At 49.0% G+C, this 20,482-nt stretch overlaps 1 protein-coding gene across 4 annotated transcripts in view; it reads left to right on the top strand.

Moving 5' to 3' along the window:
* Window positions 1-300: 300 nt before the first annotated feature.
* PODXL (podocalyxin like) overlaps window positions 301-20,482 on the top strand; it is a 50,742-nt gene continuing 30,560 nt past the window's right edge. For all 4 annotated transcript variants that reach the window (XM_062020281.1, XM_062020280.1, XM_062020279.1 and 1 more), the window contains exon 1: window positions 301-414. In XM_062020281.1, the coding sequence (XP_061876265.1) occupies window positions 378-414 (37 nt within the window). In that variant the 5' untranslated portion in view covers window positions 301-377. The remainder of the gene's footprint in view (window positions 415-20,482) is intronic.

Raw genomic sequence — 20,482 nt, 5'->3', positions numbered from 1 at the left:
TCCCCAATTCCCCCCACATCCCTATCCCAACAAAAACCCAAATCCACCTTATGCAATGGAGAACCAAAATCCTCCCTATGTAGACGGGAACCCCAAATCCCTCCCAAACTCCTACCCAACAAAACTGCCCAAATGGTCCCCATCCCAACGAACGCCCGGGATCCCGCCGTGCCCCCACCCGCATCGTCCCCCCGCGGGTCCCTCCCCCCGATGCGGGCCGGGGGCGGGCCGGGGCCGCCCCGCACCTCCCCCGGCGGCGGGGCGCGGCGGGGGCGGGCGCGGGGGGCCGGGGCCGTGGCGGGGCCGGCGAGGGCAGCGGTGGCCCGGCGCGGGATTCGCTGGCCGGGCGCCGGCGGGGACGGCAGCTCCGAGGCACGATGCGGGCTGCGCTGCTGCTGCCGCTGCTGCTGCTCGGTGAGTGCGCGCTCCTCAGCCCCCAGTGCCTCTTTCCCTCTCAGCTGACCCCTTTTTTTTGCCTTCGCTTTGCTTTTATTTACCCCCCCTTTCCTCCTCCACCCCCAGTCCCGCTTTTTTCTCTTGGCTAGTTAGAAGCAAATGGGGCAGAAAGGCTGTGGGATGCTGAGAGCCCGGTGATCTCTGAATGGGGTCTGATTAACCCTCTTCTTTGGGAACGGAAGGCATCAAACCTTCGGCGGCGGCTCAACTTGGAGCCGCAGTGCCTGTGTCTTTATGCAACAACGGCGTGAGCTGAACACGCCGCTTCTTCGCTCCCTCACCCTGCTCCACAAAGCCCCCGCTTCGGGGTTTGGGCTCTGGAGAGACGGATATGCAAAGAACCGGGTGTCTAAACCCATCTTTTGGGGTCTTATCGAGGTGAGGGAGACCTTCAGTTAGGGTTGGTAAGGGCCGTTCTTGCAGTGGTCCAGAGTCAGGTGCGGCACGGAGCGAACCGTCACCCCCCGGCCCCGGTTCGTGGAGGAAAAGAGGGGAGAAAAAACGCTGGGAGACGGCAATTCCCTGCTGGAAGTTGGGCAGTGGGGTTGGAAAAAGGGGAAACTTCTGGAGCTCCTGTCGTGGGGCAGCCAGGAGTGGCGAGAGGAGGGGGATGCATCGCTCCGGGGAGGTTTGCGAGTGGAAACAGAGTCGAGGGATGATGCGATGGGGAAGGGAGGGGGGTGGTTCTTTGGAGGGGTGTTTCGTAGAAGAAGTGGCCTAAAACCACAAAAAGTAGTGGAAAACTCACAGAAAGTAGTGGGGGGAAAAGAGACCAACCCCAAAAAGTAGCGAGGGGGTTGGTGGAGGGAATGGAAGTGATTGTTTTACAAGTGAGTAGAGGTAGGGAGGAGCGGGATGTTTCATCCCTGTGTTCAGGGAAGGTGGGAAAAGGGGGAAATTGAATGGAAAATAAAATATATCTAAAGAATTAAATTAATTAACATGAAATATGAACATATAAAATGAAATAGAAAAAGAAGTGAAACAGAAAAGGAAACAGAAAAGAGAATGAAACAGAAAAGAAAATGAAATAGAAAATAAAATAGAACAAAATAAACCAAAACAAAGCAAAATAAAACAAGAGAAGGTGAAGTCTGGCTCTAGGTCATGTCTCCCAGCAGAGCCTCTGCTGAGCTGAATGTGCTTTTATTCAAGGTAACAAAAGCTGAGGGATGCTGCGCTGGGAGGTAAAAGCACAAGTGGAGGCAGGGCCCTGGGGGGTTGACTCTGGGCTGAATTCGCAGTGGTCTGGCTGAAGTCTCTGCCTGCCTGTGGGTTTTTTCCTGGAGCCTGGGTGGGTGAGCAGGTGTGAAGCCCCCATCTCTCCCTGCTGCCAGCGTGGGCTTAAAGAAGATTTCTGTTCTCATTAGAACTGGAGGAGCCTCAGCCTCATTAATATGGGTGTAAAGTAGGAGCCGTTAATGCATTTTTCCTCGCGCTGGCCAGAATGTAGCTGAGTTTAGCTGACTTTGCCTTCGCAGAAGGTTTTGTTGTCTTTCTCAAAAAGGAGTGATAAATGTGTTGGGATTGGTACAAACCAGGCTTTTAGGGGGGCAGAGGAGGAGGAACCTGTTTCTGCAGTGCTCTCAAGTGATCCTATTACTTTTTTTCTCGGAAATTATTCAATTAAATCCTTCAAATCAGTGTTTTCTGCCCTTTGTTGCTACTCTTCAGTTTTGAAATAAGCTCCTTAGAGGCTCTTTTAGGTTGCTAAGTCTTGATACCAAGATTTTCTTCCTTAGGGATCAAAATAGGCATCACTCTTCACTAGGTGTTTGGGCTTGGAGAACCAAACAGTGTTTAACTCTAAGGCTGGTATCTGCTGCAGTCATCTGAGTTACTCAAATTCATCTTTCCCCACCTACTTCTTTTAGTATTTGGGATGGAGCTGGGTTGAAACTGGAGGTGGGTGAGCAGGGAGTTGGGATCTCAGAGCGTGGATTTGGATGTCACGAGGAAGAAAGTGACAACATCCTAAGTGGGGGCAGAGCAGAACGGAGCCCTGGGCTGCTGAAGTTTTCAAAAGCAGTGATTTTGGGTACGGCTGTCTTGCTGTCTTACAGGTTCATATCATCCAACTCTGATTCTGCAGACATCCCCCCTTATTTCCCTGCTGTAAATCAGTATAAATTCCACCTCAGACAGGTGCTTACAAGAGCTGCAGCAAACATGACATGGGGCAAAGAACGTCTTTAAATTCAACCAGCCTGCAAGGCACTCAGAGTTACACATTTCAGTGTGTTCACAGGATATTTTCTTTGATTTATTCTTGCCCCATATTAGATCTTCTTCCCACAGGGTGTATGATAACACAATTGCATCATGAAGAGAGAAACAATGCTTTTTATTCTCTTAGCTGCAGCTCAAATCTGTCCTGGGGGCAAAAAAAAAAGCAGGAAGGGGTTTTACTTGAGATCGAACCTTTGCCCAGCTCAAAGCAAACCAAAGATTGATGAGTTTTAAATCCTTGTTGCCAAAACACCTCTTTTCATTCCCAAAGCTTCACTGGCTTCCTAGTACTGGGAGTCCTTGTTTGTCCAAGAGAAGCTGTCAAAGAAGTGCAGCTTCTATAATCCATTTTATCCATTAAATACTAATATTGACGTGGGCAGGAGCAGGCATTTGGGGCCATGCCTAAAGGAGGAGGCAAAATTTGTTAACCAGAGAGTTTGAAAAGGGACACTGAAGCAGAACATGTCTTCTTATATATATGGTGTGGCAGGAACTTTGATGATAAGGTTCTTTGCAACCTTATTGCGAGTCATTTCAGTGCCTTTGATTCCCCAGTGGCAAAGCAGATACCGTAACAACACCCCATGGGTCTGTTTAGGAGGTTTAATTAAGGTGTTGTTTGTAAAGCAGTTGAAGATCCTTGGATGAAAGGGGCTGGAACCATGCAATACACTGGTTTAATTCCAGGGAGCTGCTTTAAAGGCTTATGATGAGGCTGGTGATCGTTCTTGTTGGCGGTGACGGGAGACCAGCTGGAAATATCTGCTCTCAGCATTTGCAGGGAGGCTGGGGTTGCACTTTGGTGTTTATTTGCCCTATAAATCACATCTTTTCTCTCCTCATTTGCATCCTTATAAAGACTCAAGCCTGCTGACACAGGCTCTGGGGTGTTTTGGGGCTCAGGCCGTGGGGATTGATGGGGGTTAGTTAGAACCGGAGAGGATCCCTCAATAGCCTCCGTGTGATTCTGGGTGTTACATCGAGTGCAGAGAGGAGCTGTTGGGGTTTAGATGCAGGACCAGATCCATCCCACCTGAATTTTGCCCCCTTCTCCATGACATTGGATTAGGTGGCCCCATTGCTCTGTCCTCAAGGATCCACCACAGCACCCAAAGGCCCACAGTGCTCTGCAGGGTCAGGGAGGATGCGGCGAGTGGGGCTTCATCCTTCCAGGATGATGCTCTGGGGAGGTGAGATCCCACCACAGCACTCAGCTGAGCTACTCTGTGCCACATAAAACCAGAGAATTGTTTTGGTTGGAAGATCATCAAGTCCAACCACTAACCCAACACTGCCCAGCTCACCACTAACCCATGGCCCTCAGCACCTCAGCTCCACGGCTTTGGGATTGCTCCAGGGCTGGGGACTCCCTCGCTTCCCTGGGCAGCCTGGAACATGGGCTGACAACCCCCTCAGGGAAAAAGTTCCGCCTCAGCCCTAATCTAAACCTCCCCTGGGGCAACTTGAGCCCATTTCCTCTTGTCCTATCACTTGTTACTTGGGAGATCAACCCCTACCTCACTACAACCTCTTGTCAGGTGGTTGTAGAGAGTGCTCCTGTCTTTCCTCAGCCTCCTCTCCTTCAGACTAAACACCTCCAGTTCCCTCAGCTGCTCCTCATCAGACTTGTGCTCAAGACCCTTCCCCAGCTCCGTTGCCTGGCTCTGGACAAGCTCCAGCACCTCAATGTCTTTCACTTCAATGGAGTGAGGGGCTCCCGGACACTCAAGCCCAGGTGCCTTTAATACCTCCATCTACAGGCAGGAGCAGGACCGAGCACATAGCAAACAACCCACCCGTGAGTCTACAGGAATTCCTCCCTCCTGGCTGCTGGGAGGATGGGGAGCAACACGTCAGCAGAAACGTGCAGGTTGTGAGGCTGAGTATCCACTCCAGGCCTGCTCCCAGCCCCACAGCACAGCCAGGCACCCTCAGCTCTGCCAAGAGCTGAGGTCAGGAGAGGGGTTGAACTCTGCAGGAATCTGGGTGGCCCGGTTTGGCCCATTCCCTGTGTGCAGGCATGTGAAATCTCACAAACCCTCCGAAGGGTTTCACACGCTCCTGCCAACTTCCTTGTCAAAAGCCTGTTTACATGTAGGGCTTCTTCCATAACTGGCCAATCTCCACCTAAGGATGTTGTTTCTGAATTCTTGCAATGCCTGCCCTTTCCTTCACGGAGAGCTCCTGACCAAACCTTGCTTTTTGATTTTTTTATGTATTCCCAGCAATGCACACAGTCATCTGGCATTTGTTGTTCTCCAGCTACCTGTGCTCTGTTCACTGCAACCCCCAGGGCTTCACCAAACCATATTGCAAAGAGCAGTGACCTTGGGCTTGGGATTGTCAAGCAAATCCACAGAGTCTTTCTCTTGCAGCTTGTGAGACAAGCCAGGCTTCATCGGGTCTTGCAGGTCCTCCTGCATGGTGGGGTTTGGGGATACACCAGCCATCTCCCTCCAGACCCTTTCTGTGTGCCACTGGGGTTTAACCAGGAACAAGAAATCCTTGTTTTTCCCCAAACTGCCTGATGTGATGGTGTCCCACATCCTGGGGTGAGGTGCTTTCTCCTTGTTGTTCTTTGTTGTTTGTGAACCTCTGAGCTCCATCAAGCTTTAACAGCTCTAGTTGCACATTTGTCTGTGCTAGCACTGGGCTCTCATGGCGTTTTGCTCTGATTATAAGCTGGAACAGAAGAGGTTCCAAAAAAACACAAGGAAGAATTTCTTCCCTGTTGAGGTGAGGGACTGGATGAGCTTTCAAGGTCCCTTCCATCCCTTGAGATTCTGTGATTCTGTGAGGCAGGAGGGATGTGCTCTGCTCCAATTTTGAGGTGCCTAAGCATTGGGAGTAGCCCAAAAACATGTTACTCCTGAGATAAACAGCCCTATCCAAGAAGATCAGCAGAGCTGGGGAGAAAAAGACAATCTTCCTTGTTACTGTACAAAGATCATATATGATTCACTATGAACTGAAGAGCTGAAATGCTGTTTAAAGGACTGCCTGTGCCACGGTTCCTCTGTTTTTCATGTGTCTGCTTAGACTACGTGCTACTGGGTGGAGAAGCCACATGGTGAGTGTTCAGGGATGGGAAGATGCTCTCAGCTGGGGTCTCTGGGGCTATTGCAGTACAAATAGCATCAAGGAAGGGCTGGTTAGCAGGGGGCTCCAATGCAACAACAGCTTTCCATGCCTAGAAGCAATCTCACGGTGCTGCAAGGGAAGAAGTCACTGATGACATTTAAAGGGCTTTTCATCATGCCACCTAGTAAATTTGGAGCCCATGCTGGGGTTCAGGAGACATTACTGACTTCCCACTGCTGGTTTCTACACCTTTACCAAGTGACCACCCAGTGCTATATTGGTGCAGGAGTATTTTTCTTCCAGCTAAACTTCCAGGTAGTGGGTGTCAGTGTCATCACCTCCTTCTACAGCCAAGGGGATGGAATAGGCTTGTTTGAGGATGGCTTACCTTGCTTCCAGTTAGCTACTGGCTTTGAATTGCAAATAGTGCTAGAAATAGTGAGTGCCTGGGAGACTCTTGGAAAATGCCAGTAGTAACCTTCTGGGAGTGAAAAGCTCTGTGGTGGGTTATTTGGGATGGCTTTCTTGGAGGCTGCATGCAAATATTCACTTGACTTGAGCCATAGAGTGTCTTGGAGTCTGCCTTTGGGAAGAGTTTCTTCCCTGTTGAGGTGAGGGAGCACTGGAAGGGGCTGCCCAGATGGGCTGTGGGGTCTCCTTCTCTGGAGACATCCCAAACCCAGCTGGATGAGTTCCTGTGTGACTTGCTCTAGGTGATCCTGCTCTGGCAGGGGGGTTGCACTGGATGAGCTTTTGAGGTCTCTTCCAGTCTTTGAGATTCTGTGACTGTGAATATTGCTAAAAGTCATAGGAAACCAGCAAATGTCAGGATGCCCCATCAGCCCTAAAGCGCAAATAACCTTCTCTCCTTCAAGAGGTGGAGTGAAGTTACTCCAGGTTCCCAAATTCACCAATATCCTCCATTGATTGTTTGTTTCTTGTGTCCCAAGGCTTCACACAGAGGTTTTTCTCATCACTGAATGTGGCTGCTTTGCAAATCTTTGCATCTCTGTTGCAGGCAGCTTTTCTACCCCGTAAATGACGTCTGTCTCACAGCTTCCTTGGCCGCCGGCCAGGAGCGCCCAGCAGCTGCCGGTGACAGTTTGGTGACAAAGTATTGCGAGGAGACAGCGAGAACTGCAAACAACTTATTAAAATTAGCTCTCAGCATAGAGCCAAAGTGGTAACAAAGGGGAATGAGGCTTTTCTGGGGGGGCATCAGGAACTTGGTGCTGCTGAGGCACCTGCTTTTAGGTGCACGTCTATGCTGAGTTAGTTGTGGGAAGGCAAGATGCCAGGTCAAGCTGTGGCTTTAAGAATGGCTCAGCTAATGCTTAATGGCCAGGGTCTCAGTGAAGTGACAGACAGGGTGGCAGCAGAAAGGGAATGGGCTCTGGTTTGGGCAAACTGGAATGAGCAGCCTTGCAGGGGATGGGAAAACTGAGTCCTGGCATTGCCAGCTCTTCTGTAGTTGCATGCGACTTCTTCTTCCCACTGAAGGACCCAAGCTAATGCCATGTAGGTTCAGATACTTAACCAAGGTGTTTAAGGCTGGAGCTGAGTTGTCCTTGAACCCAGATGCTGTTAATGGAAAGAGAAGGGCATCTCCTGGAGGCAATTCAGGTGTGTCTTGGAATGATTTGGTCCCTAAGAAATGCTTGTCTCCATATATGCTCCCTAACAGGGTCTGATGTTACACCAAAAATACCCAGGGTCTGCCTCTGGAAACCCTCACATTGCATAACAGTATCTGCACTTGCTTAAAAATGTCCCAAAAAAGGTGCATTTCAGGATTTGGAGGAACTTTTTGGTGATAGGCCAGGAGTACACCCTAAAGGCTGCAAAAGGGAAAGGCAGGTAAGAACACATGGTCTTTGGGGTTAAAACCCAAGTCTGTGCTTGCAGCCGGGTGAGGACAGAAGCAGGCAGACAGGATCTGTGATAAAACATCCTCCACCATGGGAAATGATAATTTTTTATTCCTGACTTGTTCCCATTTGAGATGTTGCTTTGAGGACTGGCTCATATTCTTGGCATTCTTAATAAAAACTGGATTAATCCAGTGGCTTTTTCTCTGTCTTTCAAGCTCTGTGTGCAGGGGGGCTTTGGTCTTATGCCACGTGGCTCATGAGGCTGGTGAAAGGGAGGAGAAAGGTCATTTTGCAGTGGAAGAATAAGGCCTAAGTTATTAATGACAAAGGCTGAAATTTTCTCTCTCAGCCTTAATTGATTTTAGTAAATTTAACTGGAGGAGGAGGTAGAAATTGGCTTAGAGTTATTAAGCTGTAGTACTTAAAGATATATTAAATCTATTGCAGAGAAATGAGACAACCTTGTCAGACATTTATTCTAAGTGGATTCTGCTAGATACAGGCAAGGAGAAAAATGCCAGATTTCTAACTTTGGCAAAGGGGACATGAGAGACTCTGCAGAAGGGTTTGGAGAAACCCTGCTTGAGAAAGTCCTGCTTTGAAACCTCATAGCAAAGACCATTTTTGGGTTTTTTTTCTCCCTTCCCCAGAGGATGAGATAAGACATTCCACCACGTACACAAATGGAGAGGGGAGAAATGGGAAAGATTAAATGATACTGCTGCAGCCTGTGTAAAAGGGATAACTCTCAGGGTGAGCATTACATGCTGCTTATCGAGGTACTGTGTGTCTTGGCTAGGAGAAAAAGCAGAGTAGTTAAAGCAATGCATTGTGCTCCCCAGGATGGAACCAGTTAGCAGTGGTTATACTGGAATAACATCAAGTAATCAACATCCTGGACATATATATACACACACACACTAAATCAGCAATTAAAGTTGTCCTTGTTGGACATTTCTGATTCATTAAGCAACAGAGGTAAGGGAAGCAAGTTTTCTACCAGGTATTAGGGCAGCTGATAAGAAGAAGCCCCAAACCAGGTTGTGACTGCACAACTCCAAAACCAGCATTCTCATTCAGGCATTTTCTTCAGCCATCTTCTCACTGTCTAGTTGCTGGTGACCTGATTTGGTTTCAGAGCCCAAGCAAATAAAAATGACAAACCATCCCTGGAGGGGTTTAAGGGAAGGTTGGATGTTGCACTGAGGGAAATGGGCTGCTGGTTGATAGGGCTGAGATGAAGGCTGAACTTGATCTTAAAGATCTCTTCCAGCTGAAACCATTCTATGATTCTAAAAACTTGTTCCAGTGGATTTCTCTTGGCAAAGTGGAAAAGTGCCAACACACAGTAAATATGTGAAATGCCTCTCCTCTTCTTTTATTTTCCTTTTACTAAACATTTTTCATCTATTGGTTTAGTTTCTAGATGGATCAGTTCTCTGCTCTGGTTTGACTCAATGGTAGGCAGTGCTTGTGCTTTCCACTGCCCCTTTCGAAGGGCACGTGGATTGAGACCGAGTCAAAGCAATGCCATCAGCCCACCAAAATCACAGGTGGCAACGAAAAGCTCTGTGGCAATGATAAGCGTGGCACAAATGAGATGAACCAACTGTTGCTATGAGGCTCCTGGGAAAGCCTGAAGCAGCCAAGAGGCGAAATGGAAGGGAAACGGGACGTGGCGTTGCGTTGGCTGTGTGAAAATCACACCCTTGACCCCATTTTTCAAGCCTTGAGGAGTTAATCTCAGACCACCTCAGTGGGTCTCGAGATCATGATGAGCCTCAGGGTAATTCCCATGCCAAAACAGCAATGAGAGATGCTGACCTCTTTGACATAAGTGATAAATTTTCCTGCCCTGGTCTATCACAGGGAATATTGTGGAAAAAAAGACAAGTTTTGAGCTTATTACAACCCCCAAGCATAGAGAATTATTTTGTTTCCTCAAAATTTTCCCAGGCAGCTAAAAAAAGCCCTCAAGACACTCAGTCTGTGTAACTTTATAGGCTTCTAAGATAGTTCTCACTCACAAATGGTACCAATAAATCCCCACTAACTGCATTCAACAGGAGAATGTTGGGTTTTTTCCTCATTAGAGCCTCACAAAAGGTTCAAAACCTCATTTTATTGCAGGGGGCTTTTATTGAAATGGATGTGGCTTAAATTGTGAATTTTAATCACGATTCAAAATGCAGAGAAGTCTTATTTTGAATGATCTGACTTTAATCAAGTTTTTCATTCACAACTCATGGCTGCATCCTTTAAGCCAGGCTGATCCTCCTTGGTTCCTCATTGTACAACTCAGAGGTTTACAGCCCACTCTTGCCTTGTGACTGTTTTCTGACCAGGTGGACACACTATGAATGTTTGTTTAAGCAGCTCTGTAGTCTTCCACTGGTCTCTTTTTACTTCTAATTTATGCTTCTTTAACTAATGATGAATAACACTAGTTTGGGGCTTGTTGTTGGCCATCACTATACGTGTAGAGGAAATTTCAACTGACACAACAGCATTTGAAATAACTTTAGCCAAGGTAGCCAAGGGCCTGGCTACCTAGAGCATAAACTTTTCTGGCACACTTTTGAGTTTAGTGCTGAGAAATTCACGGAGCAAATCTCAAGCATCAATCTTTGATGGAATCAGTGACTGAAGTGAATTGTTTCGTGTCCCTTGAGGGTTTTGAATAAACAGGAGTCGTTCTCTTACAAACTCACTTCTGCTGTTGGAAATGAGAGGGGAAGCAATTTTATTTTTCAGCTGCCAGTTTCCAGCTGTTTTCACAGCTCAGAATTAACTGTTGAAGGAATGTAAATGTTTAGTTGAGGTTTGTATGTGTAGCTTTTGACCGTCTAACTGAAGGCAGAAGAACCGCATGCTTCGTGTCTGCCCACTCTGGATATCTGCCCATAGTATGGGCAGACAGTGATTAAAGAAAAGCAAAGCAAGAATTAATGAGGCTTCCTTTAATTGGCTGCCCAGTTTTTTGCCTTACATCCAAATCCAGTCCCATTTAGTGTTGGAAAACCCAAGTTCCCCAAGTGCCATGGCTGTATTCATTGGGTTTAATCCTGCTGCAATATATTTAATCTTCTCTTTGGTATTAGATGATAAAATTTGACCTTTCACAAGTTAGAGGGAGTTTTACCTTGATGCATTGTGGCCCATGGCAGTGCATACACCCTTTCCCAATAGGACAAGGCCACCTTGGAGCAATCCTTCTTGCATACAAGGAGAGCAATGTAGCCTAGGAGATCCTGGTGGCCCTCCATCCATCCACACTGCATGCCTGTCATGGGAGTGATAAACTCAATTCTCCCTCACCTTTTCTAAGTAAATCACTGTTAACAGACAATTCTGCAAAGCCTGGTGAAGCCTGGATCCATTCATCCAGCTTATTTGGATGCATCTCCTTATGGATCCAATGTGAGAGCATTTTCTCTGACAAGCTTGACAAATAAAACATTGCTGTTGGAGGCAACAATCACGGGGGGGGGGGGGGGGAAGAAGGAAAAACAATCTTGACAACTGTCACATCTTTGGTGCAATGCCTTGAGCTCCTCAGCATAGGAAGCTGTTTCCAAAGGACATTTTCATTAGGCAGGGAGCTTCTCAGAGCAATTATTGCCACTGGGACCACTGCAAGTGCCACTCCTGCTGTCACTGCTCTGCAGGTAGCCATTACAGCTGTTGGGGTACCACCTCCTCAGTGTGGATGTATCTGCTTCTGCTACAACACATCAGTTAAGGCTGATAAAGTTGTCTGTACACTGCAGTTATGTCCAGCTCAAGGTGGAGGATGCACTAAGATCATGCAGACCCTGGGGCAGACCTTACAGCCCTCACTCTGTTTCAGTAAGTCCCTCTCAGGCTATTGGTAAAGCAATATCTCATGATGGCTGTGCTCCAGAGATGAGTAGTTCTCCAAGTCTGGCTTATAATTTACCACTCATCCCAAAACCTATTTTCTGTGGAGTTTTCCCACCAAGAGGAGGTCGATAGCAGATGGGATGGTGTTAAGGAACATCTGTTGAGGACAAGGATGGTCAATACAACCACCACTGTGGGCTGCAAAACCAAGCACAAAGCCTGTCACCCATCACTGTCCGTGTTCTCCATGTATAGTGATGCTCTAAATCATGACTTCAGCTGCTGCAGGGTGATTGCAGCTGAGTTGGGGGGAAAATAATAGCTGTTCTTTTAGTAAAGGAAGTGGCACAAGAAGGGTGGAGTGATGTGGGAAGGGGACACACATAAGGTTGAGTTGGCAGCAAGACAAGTAGTGGACTTTACAGTCAATGTGTACTTTGCACAGTCCTTAACAAATGCCCTGTACAAAGGGTTAGAGAGGGAAATGCAGAAGTGATGGGTTGATAAAGGAAAGAGATGGGTCTCTGCTTAAAAAAGAAATGTCTGGTTTTTAGTCCTGTGATGAAGTCTGTCCATGGGAGCTGGCAGCTGTGCAGGGTAACATTTTTAAGGTTTTAAAGGGTTTTTGGTGGCAGAGCCAGCCCTTGAGGAAGCAGGGCTCTCCTTCCCCTGGTCACATTAGAAACGAGGGTTAGGGCATCTCATCAGCATCTCTGATGGTAGCAAAGTGACTCGGCCCCACCTGCAGGACCTGCTCTCTGCATGCACTGCTGGCAAGCACAGGAGCTCCTGTCATTGCAGGACGCAGTGTGCACACCTGGGAGGGCATCAGGATGAGTACAGAACCATGGAATCATAGAATCATGGAACTGTTTTGGTTGGAAAAGACATTTGAGATGATCAAGTCCATCCTCACACTGCCAAGCCCATCACTAACTCCTGGCCCTCAGCACCTCAGCTACATGGCTTTGGGATCCCACCCTGGGCAGCCTGGCACAGTGGCTGACAACCCTCTCAGGGAAACAGTTCTGCCTCAGCTCCAGGGATGGGCACTCCACTGGGGCAACTTGGGATCATTTCCTTATGTCTTATAACTCATTACTTGGGAGAAGAGACCGACCCCCACCGCACTACAACCTCCTGTGAGGGAGTGTCAGAGAGTGCTCCTGGCTCCCCTCAGCCTCCTCTGCTCCAGGCTCAACACCCCCATTCCCTCAGCTGCTCCTCACAGCACTTGTGCTCCAGCCCCTTCCCCAGCTCTGTGCCCGGCTCTGGCCACGCTGCAGCCCCTCAGTGTCCCTGTGGCAGTGAGTGAGGGGCCCAGCACTGAACACAGCTCTGGAGCTGCGGCCTCCCCAGGGCCCAGCACAGGGGCCGGGCACTGCCCTGGGCCTGCTGCCACCCCACTGCTGAGCCCAGCCAGGCTGCCACTGGCCTTCTTGCCCACCTGAGCAAAGAGACCCAGCACAGCTCTTACTGGTGAGGGTCTGGGGGGAAACAGCATAGACCTGGTGTGTTTTGGACAAGACCCCAAGCTGAGCTCTGGCATGGTGATTGCTGATGTCCCACTGCGAATGAGTCCTGTATCTCAGCTCTGCTGTCACACAGAAAAATCCCACCAACAGTAAAACCTGCAAAAATCTCTCAGGAATAAATATAAATAAGTCAGTAAGGCACCAGAAGAAGAAGCTGCATGTGCCTGGCAGATGAGAAATAGCTGGGGGACAGCCATGCCGAAGGAATGCCGGCTATTTCGGGGCTGTGTTTGTGTCTGAGCTGGCAGATGAGGGTTGCAGCTCCACGCTTTGTCTTCCGTGAGAGCGTTTTTCGTGTCTGGCAGGACTGCTCCAATCTGATTAGGAAGGGGCTCGCTCAGGGGGGTGGCAGCAGGGATACAGGGATGTAAGCAGCTTTCCCCAGGAGCTGGGGACTGCCCCAAGCCAGTGAACACAGCCCAGCTGGCCTTTTAGGCAAGGTTTCCTTATAATCCATCTCCAAAGTAGTTTTAGGGCTGGGTTTTATCTCTGTCTTGTCTGGGAAAGTCTGTACCTCGAGGTGCTGGAAGAAAGGGACTGATAATGCAGCTGGGCTAGTGGGACCTAGGCTAGGAAGCCTCTGCAGGCAAATTGGCTTCAAAGTTGGGTTTTGGAGAGCGCTTTTAGGATTTGCATATAATTTATTTATTTCCTTCCATCCTGAAGACTGACCCTGGTCACAGCAGGGAGCTTGGGGAAGAGGAGGGAAGGGGAAGAAAAGCGCAGCCTGGGAGCTATTTCTGGCTCAGTCTGAGCAGAGGGCACCTCATCAAGGAGAGAACAAGGAGTAATAAGATTTTGCCTCCATCCAAATCTGAGAAGGGCAGATACTCACAACCTGACTCTGAAGTAGGTAAAAGTATTCCTGCCACAGGGATTTAATCCTCAGAGGCAGAGAAAGGCCCTCAGATCTCTCAGCTCCCATTTCAAGCAACAAGACTGCTCTTTGCTGAGGTGGACAAATGTGTGCAAGGTGCATGTGTGGAGGCTTCCCATATTTCTCCCCCAAAAAGGCAGGGAAGTGGCTTGTTATGGCAACTCAGTGCCACTCAAACCTCGCAGGACTTCCCAGAGTCAAAGGGTTATGAATTGTCCCAGCCTTGTTCAATCCATTGCTGATACCACGAAACTTCCAAGAGTGGGGAAAGGAGGAGGGAGCCCTCTCTTTGGTAATATACATTAGGAAGAATGCATTGGTTTTGTAGCAATAAATGGCAGCTTTTGGATCTGGTTGGATGAGGGTTTGAGCCACCTTCCCTGAGGTGAAGGTCTCTGTGTGTACACAGTGCCAAACATCCCACTGCTCTAACTTGTCTCCATCTCAGATGCTTTCAGCCCTCCGTCTGTCTGGGCTGTTTGAAAGATGAAGATTTCTTCCACTACTTGTGTTTCTCCAGTGCATTTCTTCTCCTGTTTCAAAGAGTCAGTTTGCAGCAGCAAAGAGCTCGGCCATCTGCTCCTTCCATAGTCTCAAAACGCAATGCCTGGATTTCAGCATGCTTGCCCTATTTATTTGGCCATTGTGGTGTGCAGTAGCTTGTTGGGCAAAGGATCTGCTTCTGTTGTTTTGCATCATTCAAGCATTTGAACCTCTCATCCGTGACACTGTGGCCCACATAGAGAGGCCTGGGTCCAGGAGGGAACCAGTGATGGACAAGCAGAGATGCTCCTGTGCTAAGTGGCTGCAGCTAACAGGAGCCAGAGCTTGCACCAGAGAGCAGTGTCTGGGGTAGATAAGCTTGCTAGTTATTAATGATTTAAAGCAATAATACATCAATCAATAAGCATTGCTAAAAGTCACTGTTTGCTTTTAATGCCTCAGCTTTTCCTTGCCTCCATGGCCAACACAGTTGGGGCTTGATTTCATGAGGGCTGCCCTGACTGCAGCGAAGGAGCATTTGGCCCAGATAATAATTTCCAGAGATGTCTGGATGGGATGGGGCTCAAGGTAACAGGAGAGTCTTTTTGCACATCTGATGGTGCTTCTCCAAATGTGGACTTGAAGTCTGAGGATTTTCCAGTTGTTACTTACACCTTTCCATAATCAGAGATGCTGGTTTTCAGGTCTTTCATCCAATAGGTTTTGCTTGGATTTGTCAGTGATTAGTTGCAAACAGAACTGAGCTGCAGCCTTCACTGTTGTTGCATGTCCCTAGCGTGGGGTCATGCATTTGCTCCCCCCACCCTCCCCATACCTACCCCCCAGCTCCAGGTTTACAACCAGCAGCATCCACTGCTGCAACCAGCACTCTCCCTCACTCTCCTCTGCCCTGCTGATGGCTTTGTGTGGGTCCTATCACATATCCAACCTACAGTCCCTACCCTCTCCTCCCATTTCCAACCCCACACTGCTCCAGCTCAGTTTTCTAAAGGTAATGTCCAAGCTGGTGTGTCAAAGTTTCACTGCTGAGCCAGAAGCAGGATCTGGGCTCTGCCATCATGGGAGCAGAGTCATTTAGATAGTATCATGAAGCCCATCCCCATATCCTCCTCCTACAACCAGAGCTTCTGGTCACCTCCCCTGGGTCCCTTCCAAGGAGGGAGCCCAGAATGGACTTTGCAGACCTGCCAGCCTCTCTGAGCAGAAAGAGGAGGATGATTAGCAGCAGGGAGGGGATGCAGCTCCTTCTTCCTTCCTGCTTCCGTTGCTCCCTTCCCTTACCCTGCCTTGGCCTGTCCTGTGGCACAACAGTCAGATACTGCCCTGGAAATAAGGGTTTTGGTGGCAGGAAGCTGTCACTGAATCTGACATGGACAGGGGTCTTCTTCCATCCAGACCACCCCCAGTGTAAGTGCTGCAAGCTTTCTTTTCCACTAGATGCATTTAGAATTTTCCTGCTTAACCAACAAGTCTCTTTGTGCTCAAACTGACTACCTGGACTTATCCATGCAGGGATTTTTTGGAGAGCTGGATATGACCACTGTTGCCTGCTCTATTTGTGTTGTATATTCTCGTTTCTTTTTGCTGGACTTTGTCAGCGTGGAGCTGCCATTCAAGCCTACCCCAGCCTGCGTGCACTGCAAAGGGCTGCATCCCCGACCCGCTGACATCCCACAACTTCCCATGCTCTCCTGCTCAGCTGTAACCACGTAGGAATCTCCTTCCTTGCTGGGCTGCTGGGTGGACAACATTGTTCCCCTATTGAGTCATAACAATGAGGTCATTGGGCTGGAAAGACAATGTCATTCAGCAGCCAAGAACCCAGCTGGTTGATCCCGGTTGTGTCTCATCTCCTATGACAGAGCCACATTTAATTGCCTAATTAAAGCCGTTGCAGGCTCCATCTTGGAAGGGGTGACCAAAATGCTCATTGTCAGCATTGTCAGGACAGTTGGTCAACTAATAAACCAAAACCCTTCTTCCTTCTCCACTTGCTACTTGCTGTGTAGGCCCAAATTCCCAGTCCTGGCAAATGACAAAGCCTCCTCAGAGATGTGCCACCATGTTTCAGAGCCAGTTGTTTGAATGAGGACCCAAGGACCTCAAGAGAGCTTCTCTAAAGGGTCCCAACTCAAACCTCTTTGGGATGTCTCTGCATTAACACCCCACCTTTTGTTGGACTCTTGATATTTTGGGTTCCCAACTCCCATGGGAGTTTTATGTTGCATCTAAACCTATGGCATCGGGGTGCCCCTAGGCCCTGTACACCCTATAAGGACAATTTGCCTGGCTCACACGTCTAGTGGATGGCCCAACTTCAGCCCAGGACTGGCTGTGGGCCAGGAGGCATTTTTCTTTCCATTTATGGGTCATCTTTCCCTTTATGTACCTTTTGGGTGGTGCAGGTAGAGTGGCCTCAATGTAGGCAGAAAGAGGGGAAACATCCAAGTACTCACAAGCTACGTGCCCAGAGCAAACCTCTGCTTCCCTCAACCAAGTGTCAGGACCTTCACCACGCTCTGAATGAAGATGTTTTGAGCTCTGACACCAGTGGGCACTTCTGCTCCCGATGTTTCTTGCTCCTAGTGCCATTCCGAGTAACATCATCCTGTAAACAGTGAATCAACGTGCCCCAAGAGACTCCTCAGGATAAAGGCTTCTAGGTTGCCATTTCCATGAGACCCTGAATTCTTTCTTCCTGTGTGCAATGCAATTGTCTGAAATGAGATTTATCTTCTTCTTGCTGCCCAGGCCCAGCTGAGCAGGAACGCTGGGTGTGTGTTTACCACGGCTGGTGTCCCAGCCCTAAAGCACAGCAGCCGCTTCTTTTGAAGAACATACAAAGCAAGGAAGAGGAGCAATTGTTTGGGAGGAAGTTGAACCAGAATGTATTAGGCTCCCAAGGGGATTACTATTAGTAATTATTTGTATTGCTCTGGCATCTAACCAAGGTTTGGGGCCCCGGTTAGAAAGGTGCTGGACCAGTCCCTAAATGAAGACAGCTCCTCTGGCCTAAATCTACTTATTCTTGCATGTAGAGACAGGGGATACTGAGGGAGAGAAAGGTTAAGAAATGTAAGAATGTGACTGAGCAAGGATGGGAGCCAGCTCATAGTGCTTATGAGAGCATCCTTCCTCTCTGGGAGAAAATGGTTAATGCTCCTCTACTTGTGCTGCTCATAGCTACGTATAAGAGGCCACTGGGTAATAAATACGCTGTGCTGGAGAATCTTGAGTTAGGACAGCACTTGGAAAGGTCATCCTTTGCACCTTTCCTCAGTGATTCCTGTGATCACATGCGTTATGTTAAAGAAATGAAGGGCAGGAGCTGTTGAAGAGCAGGAGTTCTTCAAATGGAAACTGAGTCCCAGTGCACTTGGAAAACAAAATCAAACAATCAACAAACAAACAAACAAACAAACAAACAAGAGTCAAAATGGATATTCTCTTTCTGTAAAACTGTTTCAGGAGAGTTAAATAATGAGGCAATTATGAATTTGCCAACAATAGAAGTTGATCAGATTACACAGCCCTGTAAAGCCAGATCGTCACTGGAGCCATTTGGTGGGAAAGAAACTCTGTGCCAGACAGTCTTTAAATAGTTTTGAATAGGAGGGAGGGTTAGCTGTGTCCTTCCCTTCCTAGGCTCTCTCCACCTAAAGAATAGCACCGAGTCTCCTGCCAAGTCCTCCGTGTCCAGCCAGTGCCCAAAAGCTCAACTCGCATGCACTGCCCTATGAATATATGTAGGTGCATAGATATGGGTATATATAGAGGTCTGAATTATCCAGGAAGGGAGCTGTGGGTGGGATCCAAAACAGCACTGACACACAAAGGATCCCAAGGAAATGTGGAGCTCTCCTCCTGGCCTTAACAGGAAATCTCCAGGCTGCTGGCTCGGTAACCCCAGCTGGTCAAGGTCACGGGGGACTGGTTGTGGTGGAGGGATGGATCCTGCCCTCCAGATAGGCACCCCTGCAAAAACATGGGGTGAGGGTCAGGTGGCAGCAGCTTTTATGTTGGTGAAGGTTTAGAGGTGTCCCAGATGTGCCTACAGAGCACAGCCTGCATGAGCAGCAAAGCAGATGGCACTGAGGAGTGGGTTATTTCACAGAATCACAGACCGGTGTGGGTTGGAAGTGACCTCTAGAGCTCATCCAGACCAAGCCCCTGCTAAAGCAGGTTCCCCTCAATCAGGGGGCACAGGAACGTGTTCAGGTGGGTTTGGAAACCTCTCGAGAAGGAGCCTCCACACCCTCCCTGGGCAGCCTGAGCCAGGGCTCCCTCACCTCAGCACCAAAGGAACTTTTCGTGTTCCAGCTTGTGCCCGTTACACCTTGTCCTGGCCCTGGCCACCACAGAAAAAAAGACTGGCCCCATACTCCTGACATGCACCTTTTAGGTATTATAAATGTTGATGAGGTTCTCTTTCAGCCTTCTCTCCTGCAGACCAAACAGCCCCAGGTCCCACAGCCTTTCCTCAGAAGGAAGATGCTCCAGTCCCCTGATCATCTTGGTGGCCCTGCACTGGCCTCTCTCCAGCAGTTCCCTGTCCCTCTGGAGCTGGGCAGCCCAGAATGGGACACAGGACTCCAGATGAGGCCTCAGCAGATGGGGCAAAGAGGGGCAGCAGAACCTGCCTTGACCTGCTGCCCACACTCTTCTAGATGTCATTGGCCTTCTTACCCACCAGCCCAGGCTGCTGCTCATGGGGAGCTGCTGCCCACCAGCACTGCCAGCTCCCTCTCCCAGAGCTGCTTTCCAGCAGCTCATCCCCAGCCTTTGCTGCTGATAGACTTGTTCCTCCCCAGCTGCAGGACTCTGCACTTGACCAAGAGTCACCCAAAAATTTACCTAGAGAGACAGGGATGCTTGAGGTCACTAGTGCTTCTTGGAGGTGGCATCACTTGGTATCACTTGTGTCTTTAGCTACTTTACATCACAGCACCTTTGAGTCTTGATGGACCAAAGCTCATAGCAGATTGATAGAATATCTCAAGTTGGATGGGAGCCACAAGGATCATTGGATCCAAGATGTGCTCAGCTCGTCATCTTTGGATTCATCCTGGCTAAGTGGTGGGCTGGAGGATGCAAAAGACTCGTCACCCTGAAAAGGTTAAAAAGTCTCTGGCTGAAAGGTATAAATTTGGGCTGACTTGTGACTCATCAAAAGAGGGTGAGGCTTTGGGTCTTATCGCCTCCTCACCATCAATTTTCCGCTGGCCCTCTCTGCCCTCAGGGTGGGCAAGCATCCTTCAGGCCCTGAGTGGGAGGAGAAGGCAGATGCTGTTGCAAGGGAGTGATTCCTGCTGTAAATCTTTGGGGAGGCAGGGAGGAAAGGGAGGTCCAAGAAGCAGGGGATGATGCTTTGCAATGCCACAGTGGTGCTGTGTGCCAGCACAAACTGACCTCACAGACATCCATCGCCGTGTTTTTTCCAACCTGGTGCTGGAGCTGCCTGTGAGCAGGCTGAGGTCTCCTTATTCCTTTAGATTTGGAATCTCTCCTCTTCTTCTCTGACTCTTAGGGCTGCTCCATGGACCTCCTCCATGCCAGTCCTTCAGCAAGGGTCAGGCTCCAGCTAAAGCTGGCTTCCTCAATTTTGGTGGCACAAGCCTGGGCATTAGATCCCTGCTGATGATGACAGCTTTAATGTCCCTCTGTGGTCTGACTCTGTTGAGCTGTAAGGTCATGGAGAAGCCAAGAGTCCCTGTTTGGGTTTGGGTTTGATTCTTGCCCTTTAGGAAGAGCCCCTGCCACAAGAAAGCATATATTTCTCAGTGATGGCCAATGATAGGACAAGGGGCTATAGGTACAAGCTGGAACAGAAGAGGTTCCAAAGAAACACAAGGAAGAATTTCTTCCCTGTTGAGGTGAGGGAGCACTGGCAGGGGCTGCCCAGATGGGCTGTGGAGACTCCTTCTCTGGAGACATTCCAACCCAGCTGGATGAGTTCCTGTGTGCCCTGCTCTAGGTGGTGCTGCTCTGACAGGGGGGTTGAGTTGGATCATCTTTCGAGGTCCCTTGCAGCCCTTGAGATTCTGTGATTCTGTTAGTTAGAC

The sequence above is a fragment of the Colius striatus genome, chromosome 1 (genome assembly GCF_028858725.1).
Source record: "Colius striatus isolate bColStr4 chromosome 1, bColStr4.1.hap1, whole genome shotgun sequence".
Lineage (NCBI taxonomy): Eukaryota > Metazoa > Chordata > Aves > Coliiformes > Coliidae > Colius > Colius striatus.
This window is presented reverse-complemented; position numbering and strand designations above follow the sequence as displayed.